General features: G+C 38.8%; 1 protein-coding gene across 3 annotated transcripts in view; it reads left to right on the plus strand.

Moving 5' to 3' along the window:
- The first annotated feature begins 11,835 nt into the window (after positions 1 to 11,835).
- Positions 11,836 to 27,655, plus strand: part of UBE2E3 (ubiquitin conjugating enzyme E2 E3) — an 83,451-nt gene continuing 67,631 nt past the window's right edge. For 2 of the 3 annotated variants that reach the window (XR_008557443.1, XM_054723189.1), the window contains exons 1-3: positions 11,836 to 12,203; positions 13,316 to 13,531; positions 15,334 to 15,384. Coding sequence is in view for 2 of the 3 variants with exons in the window: in XM_054723189.1 (XP_054579164.1) it covers positions 13,341 to 13,531; positions 15,334 to 15,384 (242 nt within the window). In the remaining variant the exon portion in view is untranslated. Of the gene's footprint in view, positions 12,204 to 12,544; positions 12,640 to 13,315; positions 13,532 to 15,333; positions 15,385 to 27,655 lie in introns of those variants that run through there. The other variant, XM_028140875.2, reaches the window with a different exon arrangement.

Raw genomic sequence — 27,655 nt, forward strand, 5'->3', positions numbered from 1 at the left:
ATATGTTCTAGGAAACATGGCGAGGAGGGGCATAACTAGGCTTTGAACCCTGGTTTGTTTGAATCTAAGCTTTATATATACCATGATGCCTTCTATATTGATTATATTAATTATATCTGCGCAAATAAATCACTGCTTCCAACTTACTGAAATTATAGTAAAGTTAGGGGGAATGTTTCTGCCTCTTCTATAATTCATCTTTCTTACTAAATAATGCTTATGAGATACCTCAGGAAAACATACTTTATGAAAATGAACAAACTTCAGGGAGTAAAAGCACAAAATATAGATCTATCATTTTACCCTAAAATGAGAATAGCTAAAATCCACTTCTCAAGGACATCCCTCCTACCTCGAAATGCCATTAAAAATTATTCATTCTACATCATGACTATGCAATTATATATATGTATATATAATTATATATATATATTATAGTTTTAGAATAAATATTTTTGCTAAGTATCTATTAGAAACCACTTCTCTGAAAAAAAATAACTCCACAAATTAAGAAAATAATGATTACATATTAAAGTATAGGGGTAACATATCACTGGTGTCTTTCAATATCAGTAAGTAGGTAAATACTTCTATAATCTGAAAATTTACCCTCTCATATAATAGATGGAACTGAAGTTACGATTTTTTAATAAATCAGGGAAAAAGTAGCCAAAATATGTCTTTCTACATACCATTGGTCTATAGCAATTTGAACAATTTGAACAATCACTGACATTTACTCTTTAATTTAGTAAACAGACATTTTTTTCTTATTGTTTCTCCTCGTCACTGATTCTCAGCATCCTTACCACTAAGTAGCTCTTGACCTTAACTATAATCAGCATCCTTACCTAAGTAGCTCTTGACCTTAACTATATTGGACTCACTAGGGAAGATTTAAAAACTACTAATGTCTGGGTCTCATCCCCACAGCTTATGATTTAGTTAATTGGGAGTGTGACCTGTATATTTTAAATTTTATTTTTATTGATTTCAGAGAGGAAGACAGAGGGAGAGAGAGAAAAAAACATCAATGATGAAATAAAATCATTGACCAGCCGCCTCCTGCACACCCAACACTGGGGCTTAAGCCCACAACCTGGGCAGGTGTCCTGACTGGGATTCAAACCCTGACCTCCTTCCTGGTTCATAGGTCAATGCTTAACCGCTGAGCCATGCTGATCGGCTGACATATATATTTTTAAGTTATCCATCACCAATGTGCAGCTCCATTTGAGAACAACTAATATGAAGGGTTAGATAACAGAAAACACATCTGTGAGTTTGAGAAAGAAGGCTAATTATAATGGCTTAACAGTGATACTTTTGGAACAGCTACAGATTTCAATGTATATGTTAATACTGTTCCTAACACCATAGATAATGGAGACTTAGTTATCTTACTAAATACTTCAGGCATTTCATGAACCAAGAAATATAACAAGATTATTGTCTCATTGTAACTCTGCTTCTAAAGTTATCTTATTTGTTTCTGGGATTCTGTAACAAATTTGCATTTGGATCATAGCACCAGAAAATTCAATAGTTCTACTGTCTTAGGGGAAGGCAGTTGGAGTGTGTAGTAATAAGGTTTAAAATTTATAAGTTACCATCTTGGGCAGTGATCCTGGCCAAGTTTCTTAAAGACAATTTGACACACTAATAAAACTTCTGCCAAAATAATCTTTTGCAGAGCCAAAGTAACCTTAGGTATGATAAACTGGTCCCAATGCATGAATTCATGAAACAAACAATTGTAACAGGTTATCTCTACTTCTGATATTGCTGTTTTCTCTAAAAACACACATAGAAGAAAGCAAGGTTCTGTATAGCAGGTGACAGAGATGCAGCTAGGCTCCAAATAACAATAATCCCTATTCATACAAAATGTCATAATTATTTTAAAGCTTCACAAGAACGTTTTTTATTTGGTTTCTTTGACGCTTTAAAGCCACCTCACTTGTTGGTAATGTTCTATCTTAAATAAATGTTTTTACAACTCGAGCAGTGTAGTAATAAGGTAATTTGAAAGGAAATTCATGATTGGTTTGTGTGAGGAGAAGCTATCATGATTCTGTCAAGAAGGATAAGGTAAGTCACTCTGATGTTTATATCTGGCATTATTGCTGTTTCTAATTAGCATATTACCTCTGGTTCAGCCTCTACATCATTATACATCAATACTCCACTTTACATAGCTCCTTCGTAAAGGAGCTTGTAAATAGACAATTGGCAACCGCAGTAGCAAACACTCTTTAAGAGGAAAATATGACCTCTTAAGAGGAAAGTGTCATCTACTGGGACTTGATGTCAGCCAATGAATATTCATTCAAATAAACATCTGTTACTTCCACAAGCCACTGTGGTAAATCAGTTTTAAGAAGCTACACAGAGATGAATATCACATCACCTTCCCTCTCCCCAGATCAATCTCTTTAAAACGGGTCCCTTTTGTTTGGGTTGTCCATCACACATACCCATACTAAAACACACAGTAGCGACGAAGCTTAGGCAAAACAGAGCCCATGCGTATGCTCCTGATGTCAGTCCCTGGTATGGGTTTTATTTATTCCATATTTACACACCTGAGTTATGTGGTTTATCAACTTTTGTGGTTGTAAATGCTGCAATGTTGATCCTTATTTTCAGTCTTTAACAAACAAGTGCTTGTTCTTCTAGCAAACAGATTGTGTGCGCACGCAATGTATATCTATTTGCATTGTTTTACTAATTAGACTAAGTATACCCAGATTAACTCATTAATCCAGACATCATACCAGACTAAGCACAAATTGCCTGATGGTGCTGAGAATTTACTCCAGACAACTCCTCTTATTTTTATATACTCACATAGTTAAGTGCACAGATATAACTTATCTGTGTTTTAATGTTCTTTTGAGGAACCCAGAAATTTCAGCATTCTATCAACTGTTCCTTAGCTGACATTAGGCAAAATGGATTCTTGCTGTTATTATAAAGTAAAGAGTGTAACCAATGTTAAAATGTTCTTAAATATAAATTTGGAGATATTTTTAAAATGTTAAAGAAAATGTTGAATTTTAACATGAAATGCTTTGTGTTTACGATTTGACCTTCTCTTCTAATAATGAAGTGGTGGAGTACCAAGATTTATTTTCGCAATCTTTCACTTTTTAAGGCTTAGTCCACTTTGGGAGATTTTTCTTCTGTTAAGAGCCACGGCCTGCTTGTACCACTAATAAGGAACAAGTTTGAAATAACCCCAGCTATTTCCTTTTCATGGAAGTGCAGAGAGAGATTATGTATACATTTGATTTAATAAATACAATAATTTAAAATGTAGGTCAACAGGATAACAGGCTAAAAGGGAAAGTAGAGGAAAGGGACAAAGGAAGAGAATGGCATAAAGAAGGAGAGAGGTTGGCAGAACTAAAAATGCCCCAAAGGGCCAGAAACCATTTCTGATTTTTACAGGGGCTTCCTTACATGTTTCTTTCTCATTGGACAGTCTCTGTCAGTCTCACCATCTGAAAATTGTCCAAAAGCAACTCCCTTGGGATGGCTGAAACCTCAGCACTCCCTCATTCTTCACTGGCAGGCGACACCTCCAGGCTGTCCCAGAGGTCCCAATTCTTTCCTTTCTGACTGTGGGGCCCAAAACGCTGTCAGTTCCTTCTCCTTCCCATCCCCTTGCTTGGAATGCTGTTATTTACTTAGAAGTGGCATAGCATAGCACTTAAGAGCATGGGTTTCCTGGCCAGAGTCCATCATTTACTAGTCACGTGACCTTGGGCAAGTTGCTTTATCTTTCTGTGCCTCCGTTTTCTCATCTGTAACATCCTATATAATAAAAGGCTAATATTCAAATGGACCAAACGGCAGAACGACCAGTCACTATGACGCACACTGACCACCAGGGGGCAGGCGCTCAATGCAGGAGCTGCCCCCTGGTGGTAATTACACTCCCACAGGGGGAACGCCATTCAGCCAGAAGCCGGACTCACTGCTGGCGGGCACAGTGGCAGTAGTGGGAGCCTTTCCAACCTCTGCGGCAGCGCCAAGGATGTCTGACATCCCCTGAGGGCTCCCAGACTGTGAGAGGGCGCAGGCCGGGCTGAGGGACCCCCTCCCCCCAAATGCATGAATTTCGTGCACCGGGCCTCTAGTTAATATATAATAACAGTACCTGCCTCATTGGGGCTATTGAGAGTATTAAATGAGTCAGTGTATACAAAAGACAATATGTGTTACAGAAGTGTTTGCTGTTATTCAACAAATAGTTATTGAGCTCCAACACAGTGCCAGGCCCTGGGAATACAGCTTTGATGGCAGGGAGTGAGTGAAAGAAACCAATATCTGAAAGATTGGAAGACTGAACTTTGAACTCTATTTTACACATAAACTCTATTTTGCTACAATGCAAAAAAAAAAAAAAAAAAAACTGTTGCTTTTTTATACCATAGAATTATCCTAAGATAGAACTTGTTTCTCCATCTACTCAACCCATGTCTACTTCTTGAGAGCCTGCTCCCTGTGTATTTTGAAGGACAAGCCATCTACATTGAAAAATAAGTTTTTTCATTTGTTGAATTAGGTACTCAATGTGTGTTTGTTGAATAAGCATATAAATACCTCTTTTCATCCTCTGGCTTCTCCTGTAATGTATTTGTAGGCAGTAAAACCATAAGTCTAAGGGGCTGCTTATTCCATGAAGAACAGGTGAATGAAAATCTGCCATTGTTTTTTAGGCAGGAAAGTCCTGTTCTTGGACTTGAAGCTCTCCCTCTTAAACCATCCTGCTTTAGAGCAGGTTTCATATCTCGTTTGGCACATATCTTCTAGCACTGTGCTTTGTCATTTAAAAGGTATTTTTTTATAAGATTAAAGTCTCAGATATTCAAATAGTTGTATTTCCTAAATTCTATTTCTGGTGTGTGTGTGGGGGGGGATGGGGGGGAGGGTGCAGGGGGGAAGAGGGAGATGGAGGTGTGTGTGGCAAAAATGGCCATAGGTAAGTTGTAGACTTAAAAACATTTTTCTCCCTAGGGATAAGGAAAACAAATAAATGTAGAATTAATCTGCCCAGAAAGTAAAACTCTCACCTGATGCAAACAACCTTATTAAAAAGTATACTGATTTAATACATCTGCCAGTGTGGCTCAGTGGTTGAACATCAACCCATGAACCAAGAGTTCACCGGTTTGATTCTCGGTCAGGGCACATGCCCAGATAGGGGTTGATCTTCAGTGGGGGGCATGCAGGAGACAGCCAACTAATGTCTCTGTCTCTCTATCCCTCTCCCTTCCCTCCCTCTCTAAAAATAATCAGTAAAAATATATTTTAAAGTAGTCTGCCAATAAATCTGAGATTAATCAAGGTTGATTGATTTTAATCTTAGTTGCTAGCATTTACCTTTATCTTTTTAAAAATATATATTTTTATTGATTTTCAGAGAGGAAGGGAGAATCATTGATTGGCTGCCTCCTGCACACCCCCTACTGGGGATCAAGCCAAAACCCAGGACCGTTCAGTCCACAGGCCAACTCTCTATCCACTGAGCCAAACCAGCTAGGATGCTAGCATTTAGCTTTATAGAACACATAACTTGATTTCGTCTATGTAGACATTTTATAAAGCAGGTTAGAAAAATTTTGCTGCCCTTCTGTATTTTACAAAAAAACATAAGCCAATATTCATTCTCTGATGAGGGTTCTGTAAGTAGTTTGGTGAGAAAATGAGGTCATTGTTCTTCTGATATGTATTTCAGAGGTTAGGGTCACATACCAAACACATTAATTTATTTGTCCTTTAATCCATTATCCTTTAATTAACCTATTGTTCTTTAATTTCTCTAAATACTTTTAGACTCCTGTATATTTGGCCTGTGCTACTTTTCATGAAAATCAGATCCATAAATAATTAGGCAGTGTAAAAAATCGTGTTTCATGTTTTTGTTATTCTTTGTTTAAATATATTTTGATTCATTTCAGAGAGGAAGGGAGAGGGAGATAGAAACATCAACGATGGGAGAGAATCACTGATCAGCTGCCTCCTGCACATGCCCTACTGGGGATAGGGCCCTCAACCCGGGCATGTGCCTTTGATCGGAATCGAACCTGGAACCCTTCAGTCCACAGGATGCTCTATCCACTGAACCAAACCAGCTAGGGCTGTTTTTATTCTTTAATATTCCCTTCAATTGACTTTGAATGTGAAAATAACTTGGCCATCTACTTATTCATTCAGAAATCATTTACTAAATATTATATGCCAAGCATTGTAGTAGGCACAAAAAACCAGATATGGTCCCTGCTCTTATTCTAGTAGTGGGAGAAAATATTAAAGACATATCACACGAATATTTATGTACTTACAAACTATGATAAGTACTGCACAATATATAGTGTATTATGAGTGATTATAACAGGATTGCCAAATTTTTATCACTGTGTCAGAGATCTTTCTCATGCTGATGAACAAGGGTAAAAAAAGAAGATTGTTACACTTATGAGAAAAGAACTTTCTGATGACATCTCTGCAGGAGCTGATGTCCTGGGAAACTGGACTATATGCCCTGGTGAATATGATAATATAGTGGAATGGGAACAGAATTTCAAAATTCTGTCTCTAGTTCTGTCAAGAGTTATCTTTAAGACTTTAGGGAAGTCAGTTCATGTCTCAGACTCAATTTCCTTGGTCAAAAGAAGTCAAGTATTTCAATATCCTTTTCTTGGAACAGAAGTACTGGTACTAAGCGGTCACTACTTTATGAATCCAAGTTCGGTGTGCTACTTACACTCACCACACACTGCATGTATATTCTTATTGAAAATTATTTCTCATTTCTTAAACCCACTTGAATCACTCTGTGATGTTACTTAATTTGAGTTATTTTGGGACATTATAATCCAGAAAAGTTAAAATCTTATGCATAATTTATAAAACATCTCAAAAACATACATTTGAAATGTTTTATAAATTATGATAAACCTCTAGAATTTGGACCTGAAAAAACTGAAGTATAACTCTCAAAAACTTAGTTAATATCCCCATTTAAAAAAATACTGTTTTACTTTTTTAGTTATAAAGACATTCAACTAAAATGTAACTTCTTCATTATGTCAAATTGAACTACTTCCTTTGTAGCCCCAAATTAAAGCATATTATTTCTTATTGAATTCTTCCCAATTAAAACCACTTGCGCAATACAGAAAAGGTGGCCAGATTCAGAAGTAAGCAGACCCTTAAACCAAAGAGATTGTTTGCCTTTTACTTCCAAATCTCTTTTATACATTTTCTCATCATAGTATGCATATGATTTTTGCTTTCTGAAGCAGAAAGAATACACTTAATCTGATTTCACACATGAAGTACTCTAAAGTATCTCAGAAAAATTTAAGTGACATAATATTAAGTAAAAATGCCAGTAATCAAGATTATGCACAACATCTCTTGTTAGTTTTATTAACTAAGGAAAACATTAGCTGATCTCATAGGAAAGGATTTCAACCATGAGGTGAAACTGATAGTAAAACTGATAGTTATAATACACACCATTTTATATTCATGTATATCCCATTGAGTGAATGGACCATAACTTATTAAAGCCTTGATGTTACATAATTTGAGTGGTTTCCATTTTTATATAGTAAAAACTACACTGGGATAAACATTGTCAGGCATATGGCATTTTTTAGTATTTTGGATTATTTCCTTAGGAAAGATTCCCAAAAGTAGAATTACTAGGTTAAAGGGTATGAACATTTTATGACTCTTGGAACACATTGTCAAATTGCTTTCCAGAAAAAGTTATAGCAATTTACATCGCCACCATCAATATACACAAGTGCCCCTTTCATAATGTTCTCACAGGTATTTGGCATCACACAGTTTAAATTTTTTTCACATAGTTTTAAATTTGCAAATTTTATGTACAAGAATGTAGTACCTCCTTTAAGCAGTATATAGTTTAATCATCTCAAATTTCTAGCATGTCCTTTAACTGTCTCTGATGATTTGATATTTTTGTAAGTCTGCACAGAATTATATCTCTATATATAAAAGGCCAGTGACCAAAACACCAGCTCAGTCTGGCAGGTGGCCCGTTTTCCATACATGACACAAGTATGGAAAACACGGATGCCAAGCAGTGCATTGGACTCAGGAGGTCCAGAGACACTGCCACTAACAATGGCAAACATGGCTTCTCAGATTAAGCCTGGACCAAGAAATAACTTCCTAGTAAACGAATCCCATTTTCATGGTAGAAAGAGAAAATTTTATAGCCAGAGAACAAAAGGACACAAGCAACTGGGTAGCATCTGAAACAGCCTGAAAAAAGAAAAGGGTAAAACGAAGAGATATTGAGAAAAGTTACTGAGTGAGGGAAACAAACAAAAGCACTCTGAAATCAACAAATCAAATTAGTAAGTGTTTATTCTACATCCATTATGTGTGAATTATGTTGCTGGCCATGTGGTGGGTGATGGGAAAGTTCTGTAGCCTCACTGTAGCTTATATAATCACTGAATTCAGAAGCTTTTAGGTAACTCAGATGACAGGATCCTGCAGAATTCTTGGTTATACAGACATACGTATGTACATAAATATCACTGAGGCCCAATGAAGGCTCAGTGAAAGCACCTCCCAAATTAGGGAGGTCTAAAGGATTCTGGAACCTTCCTTGTCTGTCCTTATGACAGGTGCCTGCTGGTCACCTTTGGGGGTGGGGGAGGAGAAAGGAGGTAATTGTGGCAGTATCTGTTGCAGTTGGATATAGTATCTTTCCCCTTACCTTGACTCTCTCAGAGTTGTGAGTTAGAAACTGGCAGGACCCATAGCCGTAGGAAAAATAGGAGCCTGAGAGGGAACAATCTTCTTGTGGTCGCTGGTGTGGTACTCCTTTGTGCTAGTGTTTTGAGGAGTCATATGGGAAATTTTTTTATTACACACTTTATGGAATAATTTGCATCAGGTCAAATTTGTACACCCTCAGAAGTGCTTATAAAACATGATCCTGCTCGGCCAGAGTGGCTCAGTTGGTTGCGTGTCGTCCTCTGCACCGCAAGGTTGTGGGTTTGATTCCCGGTCAGGGCACATGCCTGGGTTGTGGGTTCGATCCCTGGTCAGGGCACATGCCTGGGTTGTGGGTTCGATCCTTGGTCAGGGCACATATGGAAGTCAGCTGATTGATGTTCCTCTCTTTCTTCCTCTCTCTAAGCATGTCCTCGGGAGATGATTAAAAAAACCAAACATGATCCCTAATTTCAAGGGTAGACATGCAAAAAAAAAAAAAAGAAAAAGAAAGAGAGAAAATTATTACAAAACAGGGTGTCCTGTGAGGAAGAACTTCATGTTAGAAACAATTTATAACTTATAAGTTGCTTCTGGTCAAGATGGTGATGTCATGTTACCTTAGAGCGAGCTGTGCGCTGGATGACCCTTTCAGTCAGGTGAATAAAGATAGTTGGGCAGCTAATATTGTGGGGGGTAGGCCACTACTTTCCCTAACCTTATGGAGCCATTTATTCTCTTTATGGTGACTGTAACTATATGGTAAGTACTGTTGAACAACTATTATGTCCCAAGTACTTTGCCAAGAGCATTATCTATATTATCACCTATTGATCCCTCTGGCCTAGTTCATTGTTAGTTTTCTTGACCCACACCCCATGACCTTAAGCTGAATTAATAATTCCATTACTAATTATTAATTAATAATAATGCTCCACAAATTCTGTTCACTCCTTTAATAGAGCACTTCTCATTCTATAGCCTCCATTTCTAGCTGTCCCCCTCCCATTGAGCTGGAAGGGAGCTGCACCCACATCTCACTTCAATTTCCCAGCATTTGGTAGTCCCTAAGTACTCTGTTGAGTGAATGTTAAGTAGAAGTCTTCGATTTCAAGCTCATTGAAGAATCATGGAACTTTTGAGCTAGAGAGGATTTAGAACCTTTGCTACAATCTTTTTACACATGTGAAAAATTAAGTTGGAACAAGTAACTTCCTTGAGGTCACATGAACTCGGTAGGATGAGATTAGAATCCAGTTTCACAGCTTTTCAGAGCAATACAGTTTCTTCTATAGAAGATGCTATCAAAACACAGCTAAACTCTTTATTTCCCAGCCTCCTGGCCCCACCCAAATCCTATCAGCAACTGGCCTTTGGGCCTTCAGGCTGTTTCTGTGATACAAAATTTCCTAAAAGAATCCACTTTTACATATAGCTTTTCTTGCACAGTGCCCCATTCCAAAGCCCCAACTCAAAATTGGCTGGCTGTTACTATAGCATCACCGTGTAAAAGTTAGGGTTGGGGGTGGGGGGGCATTTCTGTCTATATTTTCACTAACAAGTTCTTTCCACAAGCTCCCTTTGATTCAGCCAAATCAAATGCTAGTTAACAGGCACACCATACTCCTTCTTCACCATTTCTTGAGATATGCTGTTCCTTCTGACTGGAGGGGCTTTTCTCCTTATCAACCTTAAGAAATTGCCCCCTTTCCGGACTGGGGACTCCTAGCACAGAATGGAGACCTGGCTTTAGTCACACAGTGGTGGAGTGAGTGCATTTTGTGTGTCTAGCAGCATAGCCCTCCACAAAGTTCACTGAATGACTGGATCTTTGGAAAATTACAGAAATGTAGCTTACTCTTCAGAATTGTAAGCAACCCTCTACCAACAATTTTGTTTGGAGGAAAAATAAGTATGTTGGCTCACTGTTTTTTTTTTTTTCTTTTCTTTAACTCCAGCTCATCTGTTATGACTGCCATTCTCACTCCCTCTGTGAACTCCACATTCTCCCAGCACCTCTGCCCCTGGACACTTGTGGGAGAGGAATCCACAAATTCCTTTGGGGCTCCATCACTGGAGCAAGTTCTCAGTAGTTGGGGAAGTCTGGGCTGCAAAACAGGAAGTTTCCGTACTTCTGACTAGTATGTGCCTGGGGCAAAAAAACGGCAGAGTCAACCTGTGTGGACGTCCTGACCAAGTGTCCGTCGGCCTTCTCTTTCCAGAACTGGCACCTAGCGTGCATGTCAGAACAGCCCCGCAGCAAAATGTCAGGCTTGGAGCCCCTAACTCCTCTCCTTCACTTTAAACAATCTTGAGCGGGGCATTTTTTTTTTTTAATTGTTTTGGAATTTTAAGTTTGCAAACCATCCGAACGACTGTCCCCTTTTTTACAGACTGTGAGGGCCAAAGAGAAGCAGAGGCAGGTCCCATCATCTGGAATCCTTTTTTCCCTCCCTCAATGCCCAAGACCTCATCTGGCCCCTTTAGCCCGCACGAGGGGCAAGAGGCAGCTTTCCTCCACCTGCACGCCCCCTCAAGGACGCCTAAGACTCCAGCCTTCCAGGGGGGGCTGCAGGCTCCCCACCAGGCGCCCGGGGCCCTCGCCCAGGAGTGTGTGTGTGTGGGGGGGTCCTCGGGTCCACGCCGGGGATGCGGCCAATCCTGGGGATGACTTCGGCCCGCCCGCCCCGAAGGCACCCGGGCCCCGGCTGCGGGGCGGGTAGCCCAATGGGCAGCCTCGCCTTGGAGGCGGGCTCAGGCCGGAAGCCACCCCGCGGCACAGCAGCCCCGCGAGACGGCGCCCGCGCCCCCGCCCTCTCAGGCACTGGCTCCGCGGCCGAGGGCGGCAGGGGCCACCGCGCCGGGTCCCCGCCGCGCTCTTTGTCCCGGCCGCGCGCGGGCGGACGCGTGCACCCACCCCCACTCCGCTCCCCCCCGAGGGAAGGGAGGCGCGGAGAGAGCGCGCGGGAGCAGCTCGCGCCCGCCGAGCGCCGGCGGCGCGCGCCCCTCCGCCAGGCAAGCAGCGAGCACGCGCGCCGCGCCCGCCCCTCCCCCGCGCTCCTCGGAACTTGCTGACTGCGCGGCCGGGAGGAGCCGGAGCCGGAGCCGGGCGGCGGCGGGAGGCCACAGCGCGCGGGGGTCTCCCGCGTCCTCTCCGCCTCGCCGGGAGCTCGCGCCCTCGCCCCGCCGAGCTCCCCCCTCCTCTTCCGAAGGCGCCGGGCGGCGCCACCCTCCGGCCGGAGCCCGGCACTGCACAGCCCCCTCCGACTTTCAATGTTCCACACTCCCCGGCCAGAGCCTCCTCGGCTTCTTTTTTTCCCTCCCCCCCCTTTCCCCCCCCCGGCTGCCTCCATTTCCTTAAGGAAGGGTTTTTTCCTCGCTCCCTCCCCCACACCGTAGCGGCGCGCGAGCGGGCCGGGCGGGCGGCCGAGGTAAGGCGGCGGGGCCGGGGGGCCGCGTGGGGGCGGCCGGGGCGGCGGCGGCGGTGGGGGAGGGGGCGGGGGCGGGCAGCTTTGTTCGCGCCGGGCGCCCGCGCCGCCGGGTGTCCGCGAGCCGAGCCGCGGCGGGGCCGGCCGGGCTGCTCGCATCCCTGGGCGCCCGGCGCGGCGAGCGCTGCCCCGGCCCCCGCGCGGCCCTCCCCACAAAGGGCCGCGGGGCTGCGTGGCCGCCGCCGCCGCCGCCGGCCGCGGCTCGCCTCCGCGGGCGCGGAAATTTGTTGCACTCTTCTTGGGGGGGGCTTTGTTTGTTTGTTTGTTTTCCCTCTGATGTTTGTCCCCCCTCCTCCCCCCCGTGGTTTTGGACAAAATGTCGGTCCGTGATGTAAAAATTGAGCGAGGAACCTGGATGGCACTGGGAGCTTTGCAGAAGGTGCAGTTCGGATCCTGCTTTTCCCAGGGTGGCAGCTCGGTGCTGGCCGGGTGCACCTCCGCTGCCGGCCGCGGAGACGGCTCGGGCAGCTCGCTAGTTGTTTTTTTTTTTTTCTTCTTCTTTTTTTAAATTCGTGAAGTGTTGTGTTTAAAAGGCTTAACGTGCAGCGAGGAGGAATCGCCACCTTTAAATAAGCCCATGGGCGAGGAGCAGGGTCTGTTTTCCTCTCGGAGAGGGAATTCGGTAGCTCTGACCCATGTCAGTGTGTAAATATTTAGACGTTATTAGTGACTTTCTAGCATTTTTTTTTCCAGCGAGATCTGTTATTTACAGCGTGTCGTATGTTACGAATGCTCGTTGCCCAAGTTCCCTGGCCAATCTGTTTCGTGCCTTCTGAGAAAGTAGACAATTGATAGATTGTCCGAGGGATGGGAGAGAAAAAAAAAAAAATGTGAGTGGGTTTGCTTACACTTGAGTTCGGTGAAACCCCTGAACGCTGCAGGCGGGAGGCTCCCCCCTCCCCTGTAACCTTGCAGCGCGACGTTGGCAGTGTGAACACTTTGGAAGCGTTTCCATTAAAAGACGGTTTGGGGTGACGGTTAAGGGAAAGGAAAGGCTATGGGCTTATTTCTTAGACTTAACATTCCCTCCTCTTCCCCCCTTTTCTTTTTAAAAGTTTTCCAAGTACTAACTTCATCAAGATGTCCAGTGATCGGCAGAGGTCCGACGATGAGAGCCCCAGCACCAGCAGTGGAAGTTCAGACGCAGACCAGCGCGACCCAGCCGCTCCAGAGCCTGAAGAACCAGAAGAAAGAAAACCTGCCACCCAGCAGAAGAAGAACACCAAACTCTCCAGCAAAACCACCGCCAAGTTGTCCACTAGTGCTAAAAGGTAGTGTGCCCAGCAGGGATTTCAGCACATTGTCCGCTTGTCTTCCCAACGGCACGGCGACGCTTTTGCTGGTTTTACCTCTGTAGCCAGCAGTTCCAAAATGTTTACTTCGATGTTACTGGTGCTGGAGTGAGTTGTCATTCTTTAGGTGGCCTACAGGCCACCTCCCTGGACTTACACTTTTAAGCAGACTTGTTCTGTACTCGGGTAACTTCTCTAACAGCGTCCTTGAGTAGAGATTTGGGCTGACATCCTGACAGATTGTTGAAGGAGTTGGCAAGGAAAATTTGGTGAACCCGGATTATTAGCTGGTACATGGAGGATGTTCCTTTCTAGGAGTCATACTCCTCTTCATTGAAATGGACGCTTCTGTAGATCAGCAGTGCCTGGCCATGAAACTTAGTGATCAGAAACCATCCTGTTTGCTAGAAATGGGCAAATTCAAGGCCTCAGCTCTTATTTGAAAGCAGATTTAAAAACGGTGCTTCAAACCTGCTTTCAGTTTTCCAAACATGACGTTAAGTCATGCATCCCAGGTATTACTTTTTGTAGTTAAATTATGGTTATGCCTCCGAATTCCCGTGAGGGCGAATAAAACTGGTTAGTGCTACTTACAGTTTTAGGTGGCACTTGGTGATTGAAAACTTTCACTGTCCTTGTGCCTTTTCCCTGTAAAACTTAGGGATATGCTTGACACTTGAATACTCAACAGCAGGACAGACATATTTTGTTGGGTATAAGTGAAAGATCATTTGTCTCCTGTTGATTTTTATTACCTGTGATGGTGAAAATAGTGTTCTGTCAAGTGGGACTCCATCAGTGGTAGTAGTGGAATATCCATGAATTGTAGTAATTATACATCAAATGTACCTACAGTATTAGTCAGTGTTGACATTTTGTTGATTTTTATTGATCACAACCAAAGGAACAAGAAAATATAAAAATGATCAAATATTGGCGTTTTGTAATGATTCAGAAGTACTCTTATTTTTCTATGGATTTTCGTCTTGTATCAACAATTGTTAATAACTTGAGAATATTTTATTAAATAACAGCAGTCTTTGGAATAATTTACAATTATTGTCAATTTATTGTAATCTTGAGGAACATTTTAAACATCTTAAGCTTTGAGAGCATTTTAAATTGGAATAAAATCAATAATTGCCCCCCCCCCCCCTTTCTCAAAGCAATATAGTATATCTTCTTATCTCCTTTCCCCCAAATTTATTAAATTTAAGTGCTGTACTTAAGATCAGGGAAAACAGATAAGGTTAAATGATGCCAAAGTCCTTTGGAAGTTTTTCACTGGTAAAGACAATTGTAAATTTTAAACTTCTTTTTTTACAGATAAAATACTGTCAGAACTATTAATGTGTAAGAGCAGCAGCTTATTAATTTTTACCTTGGTAAAAGTGACTTGAAGTCATTGTCAAATATTCTAATGCTTTCCCTCCTCCCTTCTTGTCTCATTTGCATATAAGCTTGAAAAGAGAATTTCTTTGGTAAAAAGTGTTTTAAAACAGATTTTATATCCTTTACTGAGTGCTAGTGGAGGACTATTTCTCAAAACAGGTGTAAATGTCTTACTTATTTACAGTAGCAAGTGAGAAAAAAAGCTGCAAAGTTTCTGTTAAGGGATTTGGGTTATGCCTCTGAGAACAAAGAGGAAGCAGCCATGTTAGCATTACTGAAGGCAAAGCCAGCCTTGCATTTAACTGCATGGTGGTAGAGGGCAGTGTAATTCCCCGGTTATTCTGTAGACTATCTCAAATCCTTTTTGTCTGTTCTCATTTCACTAACAGAATTCAGAAGGAGCTAGCTGAAATAACCCTTGATCCTCCTCCTAACTGCAGGTAAGAAACAAATTTTGTTGATTTAATTTTAAATTGTGGAAAAATATCAAGAGATTGATGTATCGTCCTTGGATGTGTGTGCTGCTGAAGAGGCTGCATTTGCTTCTTTCCAGCTTTGCAAGTGGATTAAACAAACATTTTCTAGGGTGAATTAAATACATTTGGGAGGAAAAATACGTTTTAGCATGTAATATACATTTTGGACTTGTGAATGTACTGATTTTGTGCTTTTTACTGAGATGGAGTTGAGCGGTGCTGATTTTTTTTCCTGTTGTAGTATTTCTGTAGTGTGTTTATTCAGAAGTATATTGCAGAAACTTCTACAGTTTTTGCTGAGCTTTAAAGTTACCGCTTGTGTGCAATCTGAACTGACCTTCCAAATTTAGAAATCACCGAATGTGTTATAAAATGTAAATGCAGTAAACAAGGGTATAAGTTGTTTCTGTTTGATTTATTCATTAACTTGCCTTAAGGACAAATTTCATGTGCTAAGCTAATGGTTTTAGTTGTTTTCGAGAGAGTATATTGTTGGAATTATTTACATTTTAATCAAATGTCCTATTTACTTGGAAGAATTCTTAGTAATTTAGGTACTTGAAGTATGTGTATGAGAAGCAGTAGATGAATTGGAATTTGTGGGAAGAATTTATATTAGTGAAACTCATGTAGAATAATTTAAGATTCTTGGTTGGTATAAGGTGCATTAAGATAACTGGTTGATAATTTTTTCCTTGAAACATTTTTTTCAATTCCTCTTACTTAGTGCTTTGTTTTTCAACAGTGACTTTATGGTTTCCAAAATTCAACAAACTTAGAAAACACAGCCTTGTAGGTAACTTGCATGGAGATATGTGCTCAAGAATGAGAGTGGCTGCTAGAAATAAGGCAGTGTTATGGTTTGATATGAGAATGTTTTCTTGTCTTACCTATATTTTTGCTACAAGTTGTGTTCACTTGTGATGATGAGCACTATCTCTGAAGTATGTTTGAGATATAACAGGGTACAATCCAATTGCTTCCTTCTATGTGTATTAACCGGATCCTCGGATAAGGTGATCGGATCCAGATTTATCCAGTGAGTTAACAGTTTTGCTTATATTTGTAATCAGCTATTTCAGTTCCAAAAGGAAACAAGAATGCAAAATAATTTTAAACAGTTAGTGGTATGTCAAATCTGAAAGTATTACTTACGACCTGTGCTGTCCAGTAATGTAGCCACTAGCTACTTGTGGCTGTTGACCACTTCAATTTAGTCCAAAATAAGATATGCTGTAAGTGTAAAATACACATCAGATTTTGCAAACTTAGTACAAAGGAAAGTATGTAGAATGATCTTACCAATTTAAAAACATTTTTTATTACATGTTGAAATAATATTTTGTATATATTGGGTTACATAAAATATGATTTAAAATTAATTTCACTTATTTTTACCATTTTAATGTGGTTATTAGAAATTTTAATATTACATATGTGGCTTGCATTGTATTTCTATTGAACAGCACTGCTTTAATGGATAAATAAATCAAAATATTTTAGGCGTCTAAATGGTATGACAGTCAAATCTGTAGCCATTTAGGGAGGGGGGTCAAGTTAAATTTGCTCTTGCTCTCTGAAGAATCACTTAAATTGCAGTGTGTTTTGGTATTTCCTATTATAAAAGATGTAAAGCGCTGTCCATTCAAAACTCTTTAATGTTTTAAAATTGCACATAAGGTCAAACATTTTTAAAGGTTTCTGTTTATTTTTTGCATATGACCCAAACTAGTGTACTCGTATAAATCTAGAGAGCCCAGTAGACATGTGTTGAATGTCTTTAGAGCAATAGTGTAGCATTGCAGTTGCTGAAGGAATAGCGCTGTACAGTTTAACGCAGAAATGGTTCCACGTGGTCACTGAGTATTTTTTAGAGGAAGTAGAATCTTTCTGGGAGATAGAAAGTTAACTTGTTTTTATTTTTCTCTTTTATTTTTCTGTTTTCTTTGCAGTTTGTGAACGCTTCACATTTAATGATGAAACTAGTGAAGTAGCAAACCTTTGGGCTTGCTTGTGAGCAATAACATGGAATACATCGTCTTTGATTTCCCTTGTCATAACTTACGTTTACCATTAACGATTGCAATCGACATCTTTCAGTTCTTTAGTTCTTTAGTATATGGGTGTTGGCAAAAGTAGGTTTACAGTTGTGAGTGTGTGAAATAGTTTATTGTATTATTTAATTATTATTTATTTGTATTATAGCTGTAAACCTACTTTTGCCCACCCCTGTATGCATTTCTTTGTGACTGACTGATTAAAGCAAAAACAGACAGGACATGAGAGTCTGGGTAGGGGACTGGTAGTTTGGGGACAGTCTTCCATACGCCTGACAAAGATATCCAGATACTTCTGTGTGTTTTATTATATGTCTTAAGATTCTTTTGGGTGGAATATCCAGTCGTTGTCCAGGAATTGAGTGTTTAGTGGAGACATTTTAGGATTTTTGACAGCTAAGTCCAAATTTGTATTATATTTTTACTCATGCCAGATATGTGACACATTGTTGGTGTTCTTGTAATTCACAAGGTCATCAGTAAGAATTTTAGCTTTATAATGATTATATAGTTTAAATTTCTTCATTTATGTTATTAAAAATGGGATTCTATATTTATAAATTCTAGCACATGTGAATTCATATTGATTGAAATCAGTGAAACCTAATTCTTTTGACTTTCATGTGTAGTTAATCAGAATTCCATTATGGTTTTGAATATGATTTTACAAGTTTGTCAAAGTATGTGACAGACTTAATTGTTCCTCAGGGAAGAAAAGAAAGTATATCTGTGTACATTTAGGAAAATATTGAATGAAATACAAGAAAACTCGGCAAAATCAAAATTATTCAGACTAAAATTTCTCTTAAATCATTTTCTATGTTGAATTAGTAAAAGATTCTTTAGTTATTATATAGCCATGTCTATATTGTATACACTCAGGGTGATCTTAAGATAGACTTAATTGTTGAATTATGTGTGTGGCTTTAAACTTGTTTGAATATATTTTGAGAGTATTAATATTTCTTTTCCTGATAGTATAAAAGTTTGCTAAACTGTTTATTTCCAGTGATTAGATGGCATCTCGGTTTTTAGGTATTGAAGTGCCTAAGGCCAAAGCATCCTCAACAAAGGCATACTATTTTATGGCTTCAGTTTATACTCTTTACATACTGTAATCTAGATTAGGGTATAAATAGTTGATGAGAATGAAGGGAAATTGTATTTTGGGCATTTCCGTATGTTTTTAGAGAAAGTTAATGACTAGAATTGTTGAGTGAGGTGCTATTCAGACATTTAGGTTCCACCTGTTTCCCAAAGTGTGTTCTTGTCCCCTCAGTTATCACTTGTACAAGTGACAAAAATACAGAAAGATGCTGGATTTTTAAACTCAAACTCTAATTTTTCCCATGTATATGAGACAAATATACATTCTTAGAATATTCTTTAATGTGTTCAGATTGAATTTATGTTAAAGTAGATATTCAGGGACATTTGTAAATAGTTTTTGGGTGTGGAAAAGGTTTATTGGAAGGAGGTGTTACAGTATCAAGTTAGAGTATTAATATGTTCATAGAGCAAAACCTGAAACAGGTACTATAATACTTGCACATTTTGCTAAATAACTTCCTTCTTTTTAAAAATAATTAATAAAAGGAGCAATTAAGTTCTAAACCAGAAGTTAGAAACCCTTGATTTAGTCATAAGCCTCTGTCTGTGGATGAACTCTACCTCTGTTTGAGGATTATTACCACTTACCATCATTTTTTAGCATAGACGAATACTTTGCTGCTCTAAGACTGATCTTCAGACAAGCAGCATCTGCATCATAGGTGAGATTGTTAGAATCTTGCCTTCCCCCACTGCAGAAGCACTGAATCCTACTCTGAATTTCCACACGATTCCCAGGTGAATTGTGTATACATTAAGGTTTGAAAAGCACTGGGCTGTCTGAGTTTATATCCCTGCTCTGGCACTTACTCACTATGTTACCTTAGATAAGTTATCACATAGCTCTGTCTTTCAGTTTCCTTGGCTGTAAAATGGAGAGTAAAATGACACCCCCATTTAGGTTTGTTGGAAGGAGCAGATGAGTTAATATGTTTTAGTTTTGTAACAGTTGTAAATCGGTTCCATAAAGTGGCCACAGCATGATTAAAGTGGGAGAGATGGCTTTGCAGCTTTCCCTCATACTTGCTTGCATTTTCTCCAGTATATCAGTGTCCTACCTTAGGAATAACTTCATTCAGTCAGTTCAGCACCTGTTTATTAAGGACATATCAAGAAGTTGTTTGATGTTAGTAAAAGCAGTGGCTTAGCACTTGAATAAAAAAGAAAACGTAAGAAAATTGAGCAAAAATAAACAAATAGTATATCCCTTTTAAAGGAATATGCATAAGGTTAATGATACTTACAGTTCAGTAGAGAATGCTTTGACTGTCCAGGAAATTATAATGAAAAATCTTAAAATAAGGATGATGGCTGTTTTCCCTTTTAAATATTTCATTGTAAGAATTTGCAGTTTTACGGAGAATGAGATTATATCAATATTTGTAAAATTTAGATTCTGAATTGATATAGTTTAGTTATCTAAACATAGTATTCTTTCCTTATCTGTTATCTAAGGGGATATTTGGAAGGTTTTTCTAATTGGGGGATGAAGGCAAGTCATGATCAAAACAGCATGTGATATTGACATAGCTTTGTTGCTTGTTTATTCAGTACTACTGGATTGTAAACTCACAGATATATTTTTTCTTTTTTTACTTATACTTAATTGTTGGTATTGTTTATATTAGAAAGTGTGAGCTATGTGAATGCACTCTATTTTATAAAACAAAATTCTATCTCATGAATTCATCTAGTCATTTTATTTTCAACTCTTCAGAAAAATATCCTGGACCTGCCTTTTTATAAAAATTAAATTGTAATTGGAAGCTTGGTTTGTAGAACAGATAAATACAGAACTACTCTTAGGGAAGGCATTTTCCATTCCACCCGACTGTGGTCATATACCAATGGTGAATTTTTATTATTTTATTATTAATTAATTAACTTTGGCATCCATATAGACCTCAAAAATCATGAGGATTTTTCTTGGCACTTGGACATTACTGATAAATTTAAATATTGTATTTCTTAGTAAACTAATTGTTGCTTCAACACAGTTGCAAATTCTTAATATGCTATGTTAATGCTATATGCTATAATTATTTACTTGTTTACCTTCTGTAGGAGTTAGTCTTCTTTTGAAAAAGGACTCTCATATATTTTTATGTCTTGCTTCACAGTGCTTTTGCATGTGAAAATTTGTTAATAAATAAATTGAAGTCTGTCAAATTAACAGAAATAGAAATTTAAGGCAAAATAATGACTTTGGAGTGAAGAAAATCTTAATATCCCATATATTTTTTACTTTTTTCTTAATTATAATTTTAATATTATTCAGCTACCTTTTTTAATAAAAGAAAATTGAAAATCACAGTAGTATAATTATTTCCATCATATATGCCAGTGTAGCAGAAGGACTCTACTGCTGTGACTAAATACTTTTTCCAAAAGAATGATACGATTGGAAACTATTCTTTTCTCTCAAAAAAACGTATTTTTATTAGGATCTATTAAGTTTAATGAAGATAATGTTATTAGAAAGTGTGGGGGGGGGACAGTGTGTGCATTTTCAAAAGTTATATGGTTACTTTGCAGTTGCTACATGCAATTCTCCCAGATTGTTTTGTTCCTTTCTATAGGAAGCCGATTGGTACCTCATTCCCTCCTTGAATGAGTTGCTTTAACAACAGATGGGTATGTTTACTCCTAAGAAAATCAACAAATCATTTTTGCTTGTAGAGTGCAAGAATGAGAATGGAGAACTTGATCTGCTATTCTCATCTTCCCTACAAAATTGAGATTAAAAACATGAAATAAAACCACTTGTAGACCTAGAGAAATAGAAAATGGTTTTTTTTTCTCTTCCCATACTGCTTTTGACAGGGAAGTATACTTGACATCTTGTTAAAATCTGTAAGAAGAAGCATCTTTAAACTTTTGATCTTTCTTTTACCTATGGATGAGTGGTTCTAGACTGGGGGCCATTTTTTGCCGCCCTACTTCCCTACTCCCAACCCATCCACAGTTGGCAATGCCTAGGTGACTTTTTTGCTTTTCACAACTGGGGATAGAAAGGGGCTGCTACTGACCTTTAGTGAGTAGAGGTCAGGGATGCTGCTAAATACCCTACCTATAGTGCCTAGGACAACCCCTCACAACAAAGAATTCGCTGGACTAAAATGTTGGTAGTGCTGAGGTTGAGAAATCCTGCTGTAGGTATTTATTCGATTCTCTTGCCTCTTGAATTTGCATAGTTTGCTTTTTACCATTTCCTACCTTATTAGTGATGCCTGCTTAATATGTTCTCCTACACCTTCCTCAGAGCCGGTGTGCCCACCTCCCACTACTCTTGTGCTGTAGTTTATATCATATTATCTAATGTATGTATATGGTATTTTTTATGTGAACTCACAGAAATGGCTATCTTGAATACCTGCTGAATTATGGTCTATTGAGGCCAGAAATGCTTACAACAGTATTTTTATATCTTTTATGTTTTCTACTAACTTTAGGCGGGTTGTGTTTGTGTTGTACTAGGAATATTGAAGTACCATCAAGGAGAAGTGCCATTAGAAAATCATCAAAATTCTGTTTTACATTTCATTTGGTTTTTATTTTTATCATTAAGACAGTACAGAGATTTTTTTTGTTTCTATTGTTATAAATTTACTTTATCTCAAACCTTTGGTGCCAGATGTGTTTCAGAATGCAGAAATTTTCAGATTTTAGAAAGGGAATATGCTGTGCCTTTTGTATTTTATGCAACACCCTTCCTGGGATCTGTGACAGCACTCCATAATCAAACATATTCATCTTTCTACACCAAAAATGTGTGAGCACTCATACTAAGTGAGATAGAGACTTCAGATAGTTTCAGGTTAGTTCATGTTTGGTGTTATTGCCAAATTATTTTGCTTCAAACTTATTTTTAAAAAACCTTTGATTTTTTACAGAGCTTTTGGGGTTCCAGAATTGTGTATAAGCAGTACTACTTCTATTACAATGATAAATTACTTACAGCTATTTTACTCATGGGGAAAGGGTGTTTTAAAGTCTTGCTCTATACTTTTCTTTCTTTTACCTGTTTCTAATAGCTGTTTTCAATTTCTCAGTTATTTTTAGATTATTGCTTTTTGTTGTTGTTGTACAATTTGTACGCTTAACTAGAAAAAAATTTAGATACTTTATTTTAGAATTTTTTTTCCCCTTAAGGTGCAACTATAAGTATCGATTTCTTTTTAAGTTATGTTCTGTGTATATTGGATAACTTTTCCACTTTGTGATCAAATATTGTCTTTTAATCATTCCATTTTTTCTAGATATACAGAAAGGAAGATATCCTTTAATACTTAAACACAGGACTTGCCATTTTTAGGTATGCATTTTGTCTTGCAGCATTTGAGGCAATTTGGCTGTAAAAGAGTACACTAAATTTTGCTAGCTGTATTGCATTTAACAAACAAACTTAGAAGGTTTATAATATAAAGCTTTATTTTTCTTGGTCATATGAAATCCACTGTAGGTCCAGGAACTCTTCAGGGTAGCTCTTGGATGTATGCTGCTTGCATCTTACAACTCTGCTATTTTGAACATGTGTCCAGGCAAGAGAGCTGGAGGGTCATGTGCCAACTTTTAAGTGCTTTGGTCTGGAAGTAGGACATGAATTAATCGCATGGCCTCCACTAACTGCAGGGTGGCTGGAAAATGTGGGGGAACTTATGGGAACTCAGTGAGAAATCAATTTCTCTGCCACACAGGATATATACTAGTACTTCCACGAGTAGATGGTTTTCACTGTCACTGCAAAGTGGAAAGAGGAAATAATTAAGCACCAGCCTGACCCTGTTCTGAATTCCATAGTATAGTACCTATTAATAAACTATCTTGTTTAATTTTCAAAACAATCCTACTAGTATGAAATAGGTGTCTTGTTTAGAATTCAAAACTGAATGTGAGAGTTGAGAAAATTGCCAGATGTCACATATGTAGTTCATACAGCAGATCAGGGCAAAAATCGAGGCTTGCTTTTGACATGAAAGTAAACACTCTTGCTTTAGTACAGTGCTGCTTGAGAAATCTGGTAAGAGGATTCAAAGTTGATTATGGGTCTGGAGGTGCATGCTTAGTGTAAATAAATATATCTCATTTGTTTGCTTACAGTCTCTTGAAGGTTCCAAAATACTGTTTCTTTAGGGGTTTTAGAACTTGGCAGGTATGGTAAGTTGGAGAAAAGTAAGCTTCCTTCTTGGTCTTGGGGGTGCTAGGCTCTTTTTCTTCTTTTTTAAAAAAAATTATTTAGAAGCATTTTCTTTTCAGGGAGCATTCCCCAACTCACCAGCTTTCTTGCCCTGTTCACTTTGCTTGTAAGGAAGAAGGTAAGGGATTGAATATGATCATAATGGAAAAGGCAAATCTTTGCTCTGCCTTGTAGTTCTTTGTGTATGGCGTTCCTGTTGGCTAAGGAATAACTTTTAATCTACCTCTACCTTTTTCTTTGGGGTATTGTGAAGCAGTCGATGTTTATGAAATTGCTTTGAAGTTGGAAAAAAATCTTTCTGCAGATAAGAATTTTTAGCTTTATGGAGAGAAGCCCCAATCACATAGGATTTTATGAGAATTTTTTTACTGATTTCTTAGCAACATGTACACTTACTATTTTTTTAATACTAGTACCAGATCTACTTTTTTACAGAAATTTGGTATTATATGACATTCCTTAATTTTGTCTTGTTTTACATAGGTTCATAGTTTACGTAAGTACTGTTTTTTCTTAGCTTGTAAATATGTACAGAAATTATTCCTAGATATTAATATGGGGATTTGCTTTTTTCTTAATTAAGTCTCTTTGGAAGTGGAGCTGAGGAAAATGTTTTTCTGGGTGACCTGCAAGGTTTATATGGTTCATTTTAGATTGATGAAAGTAATGAGTTTTACAGTTCACTCTGTGCCTTGCATCTTGTCTAAATGCAATGTAAAGTTAAGTTTGAAAGCTTTGGGATTTTTCTCTCTGTTAACATTTCATGCGTTTTATAAGGGTGTTTAGGTAAATAGCATAAGCTTGTTTTCAGTGCCTATTTTAGATGGTCAGTAGAAAGTGATTAACCTTATGAATAATAACTATAGGGTCAGATTTCTAGGATCATTTAAATTTTTTAAAATGCCAGTTCCCTCTCTTTGGTCTCTGGTGCATATAATAATTGTTTTAATTTTATGGCTATTTGCAACAAATAAAACTCTGAAAGGAATTGCAATAGTGCTGTGTTCCTTCATTGTCCGAGGTTTAGTTTGCCTGTTTGGGAGGGATTTGGGTCATTTATGCCATTCCAAAGTTTCTTTGCTGCTTCACTGTCCCAGAGCAAATATACTTTGTCATTCTGTTTAACTTCTTGCTTGTCTGGGGAAAAATAAAGACATCTCTAGTCTGAAATTGCTTTTGGGAGTATAGCTCCACATGTTTTGGTCTGAATGAAAGGCCTAGGGAAACATGAATTTTGTTACCTTTTTATTTTATTTTCCTTTACTTATAAATCACCATGATGATCCTCCCGTTACATCTATGGTCTCACTTTTTGTAAACACCATTCATCCCCTTTCTGAGGGTGGTTATTTGTAGTTTGCTTTGCCATTTATGATCTTATAGGTCCTTTACAAATGGATCATTTTTTCACATTAAATTTTAGTAGGTCAAGAATCCATTTATTCAGGGTCCCCTTAGAGAATTGATCATAGAAGATTGTGACTATATATTGTTTATAGCTTCCTGTGGCTTTCTGTAGTCTTCTCAATTTAAACAAGCAACAACAAAATATAGAGGGCACCATAAGGCCTTAGCTTTATGGTTTTATTTTTATTTCACACTTGTTTCTAAGGGTATTGGTAATATTTGTTGGATTTGAGATGTATATGCTTGTAGTAAATTTATTTGCTATAATAATGAGGGAAAATCTGGCATTTTGAAGGGTTCAAACACAAACTTAGATGCTTGTGATCTATGTGGAATTCAGTGGCAGTTTCAACTAGTGTACCTTTCGATTTTCTATATTTTATTTACACCAGTGTCTGTTTAAAAATTTAAAATACGTTTCTGTTATATCCTCCCAGATGCCTGATATCTTCACATCCATTAGAGGACTGTGCCGAGTATTCATTTTGTTTTTAAACCCTAAAATAAATATGCTGCAAATGATCTCTTTTCCCTCCTGCTGAGGTTTCTTAATTTTTGAAAATTAACTTTTTATTATGGAGAACTTGAAACATACAAAAGTAAACAGACTTGTGTGATGAATCCCCATGGAGCCTTCACCCAGTTTGAATAGTTACTAACCCTGACCAACCTTGTTTCATTTATAACCCCCTCCCATTTCACCTTCCGTATTATAATGAGGCAAATCTCAGACATCATTTAATCTGCATTTTTAAGAACAGATATTTCAAGTGTGCATTTTCAAAAACTAAGGACTCCATTTTACTTAACCACAATGTCATTAACACATCTAAAATTTTCTGTTGTTCTTAATCCTCACCTGAGGATATTTTTTCCTTTGATTTTTAGAGAGTTGAAAAGGAGGGATGGAGGGGGGAGGGAGAGATAGAGACATTGTGAGAAAGAGACATTGATTGGTTGCCTCCTGCACTCGGCTCAACCTAGGCAGGGATGGAACTTGCAACCAAGGTACATGCCCTTGATTTGGGATTAGAACCCTTAACCCTTCGGTGCACAGGACAATGCTTTAACCATTGAGAAACACCAGCCCGGACAACACATATACAATTTTATCAAAGTTCCTTGGTCAGTCACTGTTCAGATTTACAAGTGTTTCATGGATGTCCTAGAAAATCCCTACCTTCCTCCTCCTCAACTTATTTGAATCTGTTTTCAAATAAAGTAGACACATTGTGATTGGTTGATGTCTTTTATATTCTAATGTTTATATTCCCTTTTTTTTATTTTTGAAATTTATTTAATGAAGAAATGAGGCTGTTTCTCAGACTATGGATATGGCTTAGTGCATTCCTATAGTGTAGTTTAATGTCTTTCTTTGTGTTCAGTGTTTCCAGTAAATTTGGGAGTTGGGTCAAGAGGCTTGATCAAGCCCGGCCAGTGTGGCTCAGTTAGTTGAACATCATCCCATGCACCAATAAAAGAGGTCACCGATTGGACTCCCAGTCAGGGCACATGCCCACGTTGCAGGCTCGATCCCCAGGAGGGGGATGTGCAGGAGGCAGCTGATTACTGTTTCTCATCAATGTTTTTATCTCTCCCTTTCCCTGCCTCTCTCTCTAAAACCAATAAAAACATATTAAAAGTAATAATATAAAAAAAAGGCTTGCTCAAATTCAGGTGTGACATTATTATTATTATTATTATTATTATTATTATTATTATTATTTGGACAAAGCTGCTTCAACGGTAGCATTGTGCTTTTCTGTCAGGAGACACAAGTTCTGGTGGTCTTTGGGATACTGGCAGTCATTGGAATATATCTCTAAAGAGAAACTTACCTACAAGTATTTGGTTACTCAGTTGGGTAAGTTACATAAATGAAGGCAGAATAAGTGCTTAATTTTTTGCTTGCTTACCAATTTTGTTTTTATTTTTCTTTCACAATAAGTTGGTTCCCTAGTATCCTTTTCAGAATCATTGTGAACTTATATTTACTGTGTTTCAATCCATTGCAGTATTTCAGTATAGTGCCATTATAATTTGTGCACCAATGGGGTCCCTTGGCGTGGCCTACAGGGATTGGGCCACAGCAGGCAGCCAGGGAGGAGCCCGAGGCCAGGCCAGGCACTGTGCCTCTGCTCGTGCTCGGTAGGCTCACTGGCCATGAGCCCGGCATCTGGTGCCCGTTGGTCAGCTGAGTGGCGCTCCCGCTGTGCGAGTGCAGTGACCACCAGGGTACAGCTCCTGTGTTGAGTGTCTGCCCCCTGGTGGTCAGTGAGTGTCATAGCTACCGGTCAACCAGTCAACGACCAGTCGCTTAGGCTTATATATATATACTAGAGGCCCAGTGCATGATTGAATCATGCACGTGTAGGGTCCCCTACACCCTTTCGCTTTTCGCGGTGGAGCTGGGTGCCTGTCCACTGGTGCACCGGCTCAGCGGAGGCTTCTGAAAGGCCTGGTG

Source organism: Eptesicus fuscus, chromosome 11, assembly GCF_027574615.1.
Source record: "Eptesicus fuscus isolate TK198812 chromosome 11, DD_ASM_mEF_20220401, whole genome shotgun sequence".
In the NCBI taxonomy this organism is placed as follows: Eukaryota; Metazoa; Chordata; class Mammalia; order Chiroptera; family Vespertilionidae; genus Eptesicus; species Eptesicus fuscus.